General features: G+C 41.5%; 1 protein-coding gene across 4 annotated transcripts in view; it reads right to left on the reverse strand.

Moving 5' to 3' along the window:
• MTA1 (metastasis associated 1) overlaps window positions 1-12820 on the reverse strand; it is a 75204-nt gene that overhangs the window by 11367 nt on the left and 51017 nt on the right. For 2 of the 4 annotated variants that reach the window (XM_071435706.1, XM_071435707.1), the window contains exons 14-17: window positions 11449-11638; window positions 10975-11064; window positions 8967-9119; window positions 8103-8138 (exon numbers count right to left, since the gene is read on the reverse strand). In XM_071435706.1, coding sequence (XP_071291807.1) covers window positions 8103-8138; window positions 8967-9119; window positions 10975-11064; window positions 11449-11638 — 469 coding nt within the window. Of the gene's footprint in view, window positions 1-2217; window positions 2230-8102; window positions 8139-8966; window positions 9120-10974; window positions 11065-11448; window positions 11639-12820 lie in introns of those variants that run through there. The other 2 variants (XM_071435705.1, XM_071435708.1) reach the window with 2 other exon arrangements.

Raw genomic sequence — 12820 nt, forward strand, 5'->3', positions numbered from 1 at the left:
AGAATTTAAATCAGGAGCAAAATGTAACAGTTCTGGCAGCTTCTCTCCAGGAAAAAAAAAAAAGACTATATTTTATGGAGGAATGGAGGAATGTCTAGAGAAGACACAGGGTAGAAAATGTAATTATTCCTTCTGATGAGATCTAAGGTCCAACTGCTTGAATTTGCACAGCTCCACATCAGCATCAACACTGACCTCCTCCAAATGACAGAAAAATACACAAACAACAAAAGGAAGTTTTTTCAGGATTCACCAAACTTCTAAAACCACAAAGTGTAAAGGTATACAGTGACAAATCTAAGCAGGTCTTCCACTCTTTTGCAGCCAAAGAAATTGAAATATACTCTCAAAATTCCAGACTAAATGTTAGGGGTAGCATTGAAAAGAACCCAAAGCTGTAGAAAATCTCTTGCCATCCAATTCTTCCTGCCAGTCTCCTCTATACACTGAAATAAAGAGGAGGGCCCAGAGGATAAAATGAAGACAAAGTCAATTGAAGCTATAGCTGCAGAGAATCATAAATGTCCTTTGCCACAGCCGATTGTACACATCACTGACATGGCAATGAAACAGCTGATCACTGCAGAGATTAACTGGCACCCTCAGGGCAGGGCTGCTCCCCACAGCTCAGTGCCAAGGACCTCGAACTGCTCCTCAAGCTAAGCACAATCAGAGATTTTGGATGAAAACCAGTCCAGCAGGTTATTGTGCCCTAATGATCCCCTCATTCCTGAAGTACCAAAGCTGCAGGTGAATAGACTTTCTCCCAAAGAAAAACAGGTGGGGAAGGACTGCAATCAAACAGCAACACAAGTCTGTTACTGCTGCTACTTTGCAGCTCTTTGTTGTCTTTGGAGGACAGGGAAACCACCTCTCAGTCAAACAACCTGTTCCAGCAATCTCATGTCATTTGCTTCTCATGGTTTAGGATTTGTTAAAAACAATAATTTGAATGAGAGAATGCCTAAACCTCCAGCAGCAACTACAGCACTGCCCCAAGAGCATGCTGTGGGAGTAGGGGACAGCTGGCACTCAAAAACACAGAGAGCAGGGCAGAATCTCATTTCCCAATGGAAAGCAAACCAGCACATCTGGTCCCCACGGGATGCCTGACTCTAGACATGCTCTTTGCTGCTCCAGTCCCCTCCCCTGCGACTCAGCACCTCGATGGCACAATTCCAAAATCACCCTTGCTGCTCACATTCTGCCTGTTTTGCCAGCACCACACAACACACAGCTGCCACGTGGAGAAGCAGGAGAGCCTAAACCCTCAGCAGTGAGCCCAGTGCAGGCTGGAGCACAGGGATATTCCCATGAAGTTACTACAGCAGCCTTCAAGAAGCTGCTGAAGCATGGAGAACTTTCTGCTTGGTCAGAAACCAGCCAGTGCTTTTCCACACCTGAACATACACCCTGCTGCTGGGGATGTACAGCCCATTGCACAGTCTGACACAAGTCTGTATAGAACTGACCTTGTACCACGGAGGAAGAGTAGCCCAGCTTCCAGCCTGGACACAACTCAGACTTAGTAAATTTGTGTTTTCTCAAAGTTACTAACTCCAATCTTCTGCACATCCACCACACACCAAAACTGTTTCATCAAGCAATTAGTCACAGATGGCATTTGGTTTCTACTTTGTTTACCCACAAGAAGTATCGTGCAGAACATGTAATATGCACTAAGACTCAGAAGTACATCTTCAATCACAATGAATGCAGAGAATTTCACAACCAATGACTTCACTATTGCTTTCTAAAATCCATATACTCTGCATGTGCATTTTCCTGTTCCAAAAGTAATCCTCCTCCTGGGACTCTATCCTTCCCAGCACTAACAAAAACATCAACAGTACCACATTTGTGAGTAAGCTAGAGAAAAATATAAAAATTCATGCATGAATAAGGCTTGATGAACAAGGATTTCAATTCCAAGTTACTGGCTCGCTCGAGGCAGTCTCAGTGTGTTGACATACACACACACACACACTTTTTTGCCAGCTTGCAAAACACTTCAGCACCCCTGCCTCTCTTATAACTACCAGGAGTGCTTTACCACTGTGAGTGTCCACCTTCTAACAACCAGAGGCTACAAACTTTCAGAAATGTAAGTGCAACAAGCAGAACAGAACATAAATTGTGCCAAACACCACCTAGATTTAACATTTTCTTAAAATTCTGTTGTACCTAAAAACAATGTTAAAATTGCAATTTACTTACCTAAGTAAGTTCCTACCAAGATTGGCAAAGGAAAAGGAAAGAAAAGATTTAAGGTTAAAAAAGGGAAAGATTCAAGTAGTTCAGAATACAGTAGCTCGGCCCCATGCAACAAATAGAGATACACAGACTGGTTTGGCTGTAATGAAACATAGAAGTGATCACATTTCTCTGTTGGACAGATAAAACCAAGACAACATTAAACACACAGCAACTCCAAATGAAAGATTTTGCAAAGAGCAGCTCTAATTCTGGATGGGTAAGTACTGGTCTGTACCCAGCTCCTTCCACCAAGCCCTGCACATGAACATCACTGGATTTTGACAGCACTTCCTAAAATGCTTGGTCCAGCAGGTCACACTCACTTGCTGTAAGCACAGCCCCTCCCAGATGAGGTGTCTGTTCATGCAAGGCTGTACCTCCTGCTACAAGCACCTCAAGAACCCTGCTAATACTTTCTGAACAGTGGCATCCAACTGCACAGAGCCAGCAGCTCTCCTTGGATAAGCACAGTGAGAAGGGAGAGCTGATTTCTGTCTCAGGGTTGACTCAATCAATCAATACTGTCCACTCATATTCCAAAAAGAGCACCACAGTGGATTTTGCCTGGCTGTAACACACCAAGTGGTTAAAAAAAGAGGAGACAAAACTATGCAGCTCTCTGCTTTAGGATTTGCTGAGCCAAGCTATCTAAACTAGAAAGCACTGAATTATTCACTCTTCTTAGCATCAAGAGTATTTTACCTCATATACAATATACATATATGTGTGCATGCATGTATTTTATATATATATATAATATATATATATATAATATATATATACAAGATTGCTATGTGTCACACTCCACTCAATTACAAATTCAGGCTTTGTACTATCCAGAGCACTTGCAAATCTGCCCTTGCTCTGTTATACATTAATTTCCTCTCACATTAATTACACCTGCTCTCTACCATTGCCTGGGGATATGCACTCTCCTCTCAATCAACATTTGCATCTTACTCCATGCCATCACTACTAAATGAAATAGTTTTCACTAGCTGATCCACAGAGCATGATGCCCATCTGCTGATTTTATTTTCAGATCTTTCTTCACAACACCAAAAGAACCTAATCAGAATATCAAGGCTAAACTGAAGGCAAGTGAAAATTGTTTCACTTAGCATCTGAATACAAAATCCCATATGAAATCCTCAAAAATAATCATAACTTTAGGCAAATCTTAAAGTGAGAAAGTTGCACAGGCACATGGCTCTTGGGGTCTCCAAAAAGCAGTTCAAGCAACCTGACATTCTTCCCAGCTGTGCTGCAGCTGGCACTGAACATTTGCTCCCTTGTCCCTACTCAGCATTACTGGGGGCTGGATTCCAACAGCTAAAGCCAGGCCTTTTCCCCAGCACCCCACCATTTATTAAAGGACCAACACTCCCTGCCATGTACAGTAATTCCTGGATGGGCACATTTCCATTGGCTGGTTATCCCTCAGTTTTTAGAAGGACAGCTGGGGTCACTGGTGATAAAGGCAGAATTTTAATGCAACTTATGTATACAGGTAAGTCCATATTTTCTGCAAGTCTAAGTGTCTAAGTCAGAAAAGCACTTTTATATATATATATATATATATATATATATATATATATATATATATATATATATATATATATATATATGTATGTGTGTGTATGTATAAAATATTGAGATAGTTTTGGTCCCCTACACAGCTGATGTTAGACAACTTCCCTATCTTTCCACCTTGACAGCTGCTTTTGTTCAAGAACAGTTCTTCCACTGCCATCCTCTTCTCTTGATAACTTAGCTAAGGCCATGCCAGGCTGATGAATGCTTCCACTTTTGGTTCATTCACTTTTCCCAAAAAGGATGTGAGAAACAATGAACCAGAACATGTTAAATTAGATTGACATTCCATTTGGGTTTAGAAATCCCCAGCAGCAGAAGCAAGGTATTCCAACAGTTAATTAACCTCACTTAAAAATCTGCAGCTTTTTTCCAGCCAAAGTCCCCAACTGTACCTTCTGGCTACTGCAGCTTGTTATTGCACTCCCAGCTAGACTGAAAGCCCCCTATTATTATACTTCTGCTGTTCCTGTCAGCAGAGACAAGCATCTACAACTTCCACTTTTTTTGATAGAAGCATTTTCCATTATACAGAGTGTTTTCCAGTGCCTTCCCTGTTTTCATGGCTCTTCTATAAACCCTCTCCAGTTTTCAGCATTCGATCCACCACCATGTTATCAATGCAAGTTTGTTGCTGGGAAAAGCCTTCCCTTTATTGCAGCTACTCATTCATGTTCTCCCTCTTTCTGCCAATTTTAGGAGTGCATGTGATGACCCTGAAAAACAATTTTGATTAGATGAAAGCCAGCATGGTGTAAAAGAGAGGGGAGAAAAATAAAAATCTAACAATGCTCTCTCCCTTCCCCCAGCAGGAATTTGCATAGCCAAGTACCACACAGATCCCACGCTGCATGGCTGTAAGGAATCAAGTAAACAGGTTCCTGCACACAAAACATCCTCTCTCTCCCTCCCCAGAGGAAGTTTCATGGCAAAGACTGTCAGTCGAGCTCCAGAACACTACTGAAAAAGCAATGAACTACTGATTTTTTAACATCTCACTCTATTTGACAGCTTATGAGACTCCATGTACTTTTCATGTTCCAAAAATAAGATTCTGTAGCAATTTGTCCGTGCTAAGTTAATGTTGAAGGAGAGCTGGGAAGTGTACTGTATGCCTAATGATGCCTCCAACATGATTTAAATAGGAGGAAAACAAAGTAGATTAAAGAACTACAATCTTCTAGTAAAATAAAATGGAAGCAGTGAGAACATGACATTAAGACTATTTTCCTGTTCTTGGAATTCAGGCACTGGTCAAAATTCAAAATGCCTGGCCAGATAAATCATATTCAGAGCTTGAAGAAGTTCGGGTTTCAAGGGCTAAGCAGAGATGAGTCAGAAAAACAATAGTCAAAAGTTAAAATTACTTAGCTGGAACTACAGAAGCAAGAGAATAAAAATAAACAAATAGACAGAATTCCAAAGGAAAAATATGAACTAACTCCTTGAAGTTCAGCAATTGTCGTGTATAAAAATGTGCCTTAATGCTTTACACTATACAGACACAAGCTGCTACCTGGCTCTTTCCTGCAAATAAACCTCTTGATTGTACTCTGCTTTACACCCTGGCCTTGAGGAAAGCCTTACAAAACCATCACATGCCATAATTTCATAAGTGTTCAGGCTTCTCCCCTGTGTTTGGAGGTGATGGCCCAGCACCATGAGGCCTTTATCACCAGCAAAGAGACTTCAGCTAAAGCCACCATAAAAGATGCCACTGTCCCCTGTCACAGACTTTGGCACGGTGACCTCTCCAAACCCTGAGACATCCTTCCAGGTGTTACCAATGCAGCACATCAGCAGGAAGCAGAAAAAGTCCTGGATAACAGATACAATTTGGCACTAGGTTAACATCTCTTGGGAAACTATTTAAACACAGGTGGACCAAGTGTCTTCCTGCACCTAAAGTTGTGCAGAAAGAATTTCAGCCTCTCTGTGCAGACATTTTAACACCATCTTTTTTTTTTGCAGTACATGTCCCTACAGTGACCTAAACTAGTCAGTATGTCAAGAGGAGATGAGAAACAAGAAAATAACACCCTCAATTCCCCCTAGTATATAGGTAAATGCAGAATCTGACCGATTATAACAAGTCAGGCTTATTCTCAATATTTTTCTACTATTATAGGTCAACTATAATTCAAAAATCAATTATGAATAGATGGGTTTATTTCAATCCTTTTATACTCCCTCACTGGCTCCTAAATTCTGGCCACAAGGCTTCAACACTCTCACTGCCATTCACCTCTTCTTCACAGCAGTTCCAACCAGTGCCCTTCCTACAGCAGCCCCCCAGACTACTAAACCTGGATGACTCCATCCAAAACCAAGGAGAAGCCTCAGTGCCACAATCCCAGTCCTTTCATGGCACAAGAAACCAGTTGTATCCACGCCCACAACCAGTAAGGTTTACCAGCTCATACACAAGGCAGCTGGGAACCTGTGCTAAGAGGCACCAACACACAAACTGGCACCAGGACAGAAAGAGATCCACCAAACTTCCACCATCTGCTTCCCTGTGTTTCCCTTGGATCAAAGATCTTGATCCAAGTTCTTTAAAATGTTGTTTCCTTGCAGATGGAACCCTTCCCTCTCAGTCCTGGCAAAGCTTCCGGCAACCCAGAGGCTCAGGAAATATTACAGATGCAAAACTGCAGCATGGCAAACATTTTCCATTCACAAATAAATCTCAGCCAACAGGTTTAAGCTGAACTGCTCACAAGAATATCCAGTTAACACTCACTACCCCAGCAGGTAAGCAGACTCTGGGAGTGAACTGGATTCTGCTACCTTGCAGTTACAGGAACAAGTACTCCAGCAAGTATTTCAGTGGCTGGCTGAGAACAGACCCAACAGGTAGAGCAGCAGGTGCTCGGGAAGATCCAGGCCCTGCACAGCTACACACACCTGCTTCAGAGAAACACGAACCCTGAGGAACAGGCACTTTTCCAAAATCATCTTTGCAGATGGCTCCAGCAACAGTTCTAAGTGAATGGAGCACTAAAACAGGGATCCTCCATTTCCAGAAAATCATGTTGGGTTATCAGGTCCAGTGCCCTCTGCAGAGAGAGCCTTCCAGAGGGAAGGATCTGTTCTACCTCCTTCCTCTGGGCCACAACATCTCTGAGCTTCCGAAGTGTGTCGTCTGCTGAGGAGGACATTCAGCAGGGAGTGGCAGGTCTGCCCATAAGCAGGTATTCACCAGGAGCTGTGGAAATTCAGTGAGCTACTCTGCATTTACATCCCTCATTACTGGATGAAGCTTCAGAGGAAGCCAAACTGACCAATGCAGCAGGGTTTTGTTTCTCTTCCCAAAAGACACGTTACAAAGCACAAAAAAACTCAGCAACAGGGTATCAAGGAATAAATTCCCAAGGAGAGCAAGACAGTGGAACAACCCCGTCGTCACTGCTGCATTCTCCACATACACTCATATTTGCATGCATGTAAATATGGGTAACAGCCATCCACTGTCTCAGCCACGAAACACAAGGATTATCATCAGGGCATGCAGTGCTGGCCAGTTCATGGTAACATGTAAGCTTTTGTGTTTGCCTATTCATAGTGACATTTTGTGGTTGTCTGTCTCCTAAATATTCAAAATTGGTCCGTTCTGCTACATTTGGAGAAGTGACATCATATATATGTTTCCTGCATGATCACAAATGAAAGATTCTGACATCTCTTCAGTACTCAGAACAGATTAATTTTTAATCAATGGAAATTTTGAAAATCATTTTCTACTGCCTGCAGAGACTGTGCAGACAGAGTCTCTAACCAGTGAGACTGTCCACTCTCACTGGAAAATACGGAGAGTTGAACTTGGGACTTGATGTAAATACTGTCTTCTATTTCTTTTGGTCCAAGCAAATTCAAAGCAGTTCAAGACATGTGAAACTTTGCTTTCTTAGAAGTCAAACAGTGAAACAACCCCTATTTTCAAACCAACCATCACAGATTCCTGCAGTTTCACAGAACTGCTGGAAGACTGTTCTGTCAACTTGAGGAATTAGGAATCAATTCTCAACACAGGACTTCATGTCTTCAGTACAGTTGCACAACTTGTTGCCTGCATGTGAAAAGCCTGAAAGGTGAGCAGCAAAACCATGGGTGGAAGTGGTTACCCAAGGAACACTTAGACATCAACACAGAAGGTGCACACAGACTCATTAGCCACAAAGCACAGACAAGCCAGCAGATGAAACTAAAAATCACTCTCCTAGCATAAGCTGAGCGCAGCTTCAAGGTCTTACCCCTGCTAGGCATCAACAGGCGCTTCTTCATGTTGCCTGATAGAGCACAAGTGAACAGAAAAGAGAAAAACATCACATCAGCAACCTGAACAGCAGCAGTTTTAAAAGTTCTTAATGTTAAAACACAATCAGATATCATCAAATGTTTGTAATTATATAAGCTACTTATAAAGTTAAAATTAAAGGTAAAAAATGAGAAAGACTCACTGGATCTCCCTCCCTGCTGGAGTCACCACTATACCAACTGTTCCTTTCCCCTGTTAAGGAGAGCTACCTTCTGTGTTCTCACTCCTGTTATGACCATTTCAACAGACCCTTTTCTCTCATCTAACAGAGGCTGCACTTTCTCTTCTCTGACACTCTCAAGCAAGAGCAGTTCTTCAGAACAGAGACCTGGAGTCCATGCCAGGAACATCCTGCTTCTATCTCCCACTTCAAACACCTTTCCCTTGCTTCCTCTTCTTGAGGAGTTGAAGCCCAAGCACAGAGGTGGCCAGTAACAGGGCCAACAAGGGAAACCTCACTCAAGAAGTCTATCAGGGTATTCTTCACGCTACTAATTTAAAAACTGAAGGGAAGTTTCTCCTTCACTATCCCATTTGCAAGGTTGGCCAAGGCAGGCAGAGTTCCACTAGCACAGTGACTTTGTGTGCATGCCCCTCCTAGGCAGTACACACCATGTGCCTCACCCAAAAGGAGAAATGGGACAGATGACTTTTACAAAAGTTAAAAATAAGCTCCCTCAAGAATAAGAAACTCTGAATTTATGTAAAGGACTATGAGTTTAGATAATGTCCCTGTATACCGAAAGGACAGAAGAAAAAGCCTATAGACACAACATAAATTTTGTGGAAAAATATTTACCATCCATTCCATTGTGTTGTTCATAGCTTCTTTTTCCCAGGATAGTTGGGGACCCATTATTAATGACAGGTGTAAACTTAGCAGGAGTCAGATTGTTGAGAGAACTGGACAAGCTCTTTGCAGGATCTGGTTTTGGAGGACATGGATGAGACTCTGGTGGAAAACAGCAAAGTAGAATTTTTTTTATTAGCAAAAATACTGGAATTATAAATCCGAAAACAACCTGCAAACTTCCCAGGTGACCAAGTACACCTCCTCTTACATACAAACAATCTCAGTCAATAGTTTTGAGATTGCTACTGATATAAAGCATTTCCATACATTTAGAAATTCACCACTACTAAAGACATGGAAATCATTATCATACTATTACCCTAAAATAAGATTTGATAGCAAAAGCACTTTGTATCCATTTCTGTAACGCTGTTCTCCAATAATTTGGGGTGATTTTTGGGGTGCTACAACCCAACTTTGGCCATGTTGGTCATGCAACACACCCCTAAACTCTGGGGAAATTACAACTCTGCCAGTTTGCCAGAAAAGTTTATAAAAAATACAATTTCTCCAACAGCAAAAAAAGTGAAGATTCAAAGATCCACTATAAAGAACACAACATCTGAATTCAAGCTTTGGGCCAAGGCAGACATCAAGCCCACACTCTTCAACTTTGAGTTGAGAAAAGACTTTGAGAAAGTTACAAGAAACAGCAAATGGGAATTTCAACTGAGTCTTCCCTCACAGGCCCAACAGCAGAATAAGATATAAATTCAATCCCACTAACACCACCAAAAAAACCTCCTTGCTAGTCCTCCCTCCATTTCCATCACTCTTTTCTCCCAGCTCAGTAATCCAGTGGAGACCCTGACACAGCACATGGAAGGCTCAAAATCTGCTGCTACTTTCTGTACAATTATCAAAATAAGGATTTTATCCAACAGCATACTTCTCCCTTCATTTGCTCTCTTTTGTTGCACTGCATGTTTCCAAAGGTTTGTCAATCCATGTATCCCATTAGTACACAGCAGAAGTACACCACCCAACAGAGAGCAGTAAATATTTAATACACCCTCAGCCTTACAATATTTCATCAACAAAAATGTTCAAAGAAACCTAAAATCAACTCCAATGCTGCTTATCTAAATGAAAAGGCAATCAACTTCCTTGCTAAGCTGGAAGCCTTCAAAGAGGAGACACTGTTGTCTGGCTGCCAGAACAACCTGAGGGATGTCTGCAGGGCAACAGGGAGCACTGGGGAAAAGCATTTGGCATCTGTCTGGAGTCAGCACTGGCATGTTACACAGCATCACTCTGGATGCTTCCAGCAGCTCAAACTTACACCAAAGTCCTGCATGGGGATACACAGTCCTGCCCCAAAGATCAGCTCATGAGGCAAAAGTCCTCAAGAAAATTGTAATTAAAAAAAATAATAAAAAACCCATCAAAACGCAAGAGGAAAGTGAAAAACAGAAGTATGATCCCCTTGTCTAGATTCAGCACAGAACAGCCATCAGCTGATTCACAAGCTGTGGGACACAGTGCTATCCTAAACCCAAGAGGCTTCTTGGAGCACCCAACTGCACAAACAACCTCCAGACAGCCCAACACCAGAAGAAGTGAATAATCAAATGTTCCCAAAACATCATGCTAGTGCCTCCACTAGCAAATGTAACTTGTCTCCATATACATCAGAAACCACAGCAAACACATCCCTCCCTTCACTTGAACAAGATACAGCTTTATGACCCCAGAGTGGACTGCAGAGACACTGAGTCTGCCAGATAAAGTAGCAAAAGTAAAAAGGACAAGGTAACGAGCTGGGGTTTAGGTTTTCTTTTGTTTGTGGGGGTGGGGTTTTTTGTGCCTTGTTTCTTGTTTGTTTGTTTTTAATCCTGAATGAGCATCTAAATCTGGACCCAACTGGAAAACCCAAATGGGTCAGCAGAGTATCTAGGAGGGTGTTTCCTGTGTTTGGGGGGTTTTGCACGTGATGGTTTGGTTTGTTTAATACCTAAATACCGGAGTACTGCTTCTAAAGGCTTTCGAACCACTTGCTTTAATAGCAATGGGTTTTCTGATGCCTCAGGTAAACGTGCTGTGCCTGTAAAACACAGAAAAATAATTAGAGGGTGAAGACATTTAGCTATTATAGCAAAACCAAGTGAGTAACTCCAGTGTCCTGAAAGAGCTTTGCCATTAAAAGGAATTTTACAGGTAGCAAGCAGATCCTGGCAACAGGACACAAACACAGAGAATGCTCCATGTAATAGCAAACACAAATATTTTAAAACAAACAACTCATAAACTTTCAAAGTTATTTTGCCCAGCCTACCATCAGTTAGAAGGCTCTGCAACTACACCTAGGTTTTGTGAAAGCACTAGCTACGTGCAAGAGAGCATCTCAGCAAGCTGCAACTCAAAACTTTCCAGGACAGGCATCTCAAAGGACTCCTTGGCAAGGAGGTCCCAGCTGCAGCTCACTCACATTCTGCTTTGATTGCTGCACTGTTGATAGGCAGATAGGGGTGTCTTGCAGCATGCCAAGGGCGCAAGATATCTCGACATAAACGTCTGGCAATTCTGGTCAGTTTTGTTGTGTGCAGATAGAAAGCTTGTCGTGTCTTCATAGCAAACTTGGGACTCCCACTGTTTCGTACTGGCACACCATGAGGACTCTGAAGGGAAAGGAAAATAAAAATGGTTTCCGAAAAAAGTAATTATTAGAAAGTACAGCTGCAAAGAAGAGAAAGTATTATGTAAAAATCACTTTCAACTACTGATTCTCAGACACAAGAACAGAAATGGTATTACAAATGAAAGTATTTTTAACCCAGCTATTCCCTATTTCCCAAGTCTTACCCCTAATATCTCAAAGGATAAAATGAAGGTAAACTTTTTCACTTTGCAGGGAAGCATTTATTTCTATGCTGTCACAAGCTTTAAGGTAGGGATCCAAAAGCCAGACACGAAGAAGTTACCTGGTGCTATCACATGATTAGAGCTTATAGGCTCAAGAGAAAGACTCTCCAGTTTTGGATGCTCAGGGTTGCTCTGGAGGTATAATGCAAACTCTTATAACAAAGCATTTGTCAGAAGGAGGGGAAAATCAGAAAGAGCTGCATAACAAAAATATACACCAAAAACTCATTTTCTAAAGCAAATGTATGGCATGCAGGAATGGTTTTGGTTCAAAGCTGCAAGAATTTAATTCTTACTCTCAACAAATGTACTCAGAGATAGAGCTCATATTCATTGCATATAATAAAGAATACTACTGGAAGACATTTATCAGTTACTGAGAACCATAGTAGTTATCTTCTTTATGAAAAGCAACTAAGTCAACCAATGAAATAATGCAAGTAGTATCTTATCTCAGACCCACCCACAGCTGGAAAACAGGAAGAAACTTCAGTTTGGGGAGAACAAGGCTTTCCCTTCTATGACTATTTATATACTTTTAATTAACAAACAAGAGGTATAAGGCAGTTATCTCAGCAATTAGGAGGCTTCAGAGGGCAAAGAGAAGCCTGGATAGGATAAATGTTAAACAAAAGAAATGGAAAGGGAATGATAGCAAAGAATAGGAGAGAGGAAGGAAATTATCCTGAGATAAAAGTTCAGTGTGTGCTATCCTTCTATCCATGTGATACAGCTACCTTCTCCAATCAGCTTAATGTCTAATGCTTCCAGATTAAACTTCTACCAAATTCAGAAAAAAACCTGAGAATTTTGGTTTTCAAATAAGAGAGAAAAAATGAAACAGAAACAGCTCATAAAATGCTTACTCAAACCTTTCCAAAAAAAGGAGGATTATTAACAAAAACAGGATTAGGTAGAAAAACAAGATAAAGGATCTC

Source organism: Agelaius tricolor, unplaced genomic scaffold (genome assembly GCF_023055355.1).
Source record: "Agelaius tricolor isolate 1412-34295 unplaced genomic scaffold, bAgeTri1.0.p SCAF_11, whole genome shotgun sequence".
In the NCBI taxonomy this organism is placed as follows: domain Eukaryota; kingdom Metazoa; phylum Chordata; class Aves; order Passeriformes; family Icteridae; genus Agelaius; species Agelaius tricolor.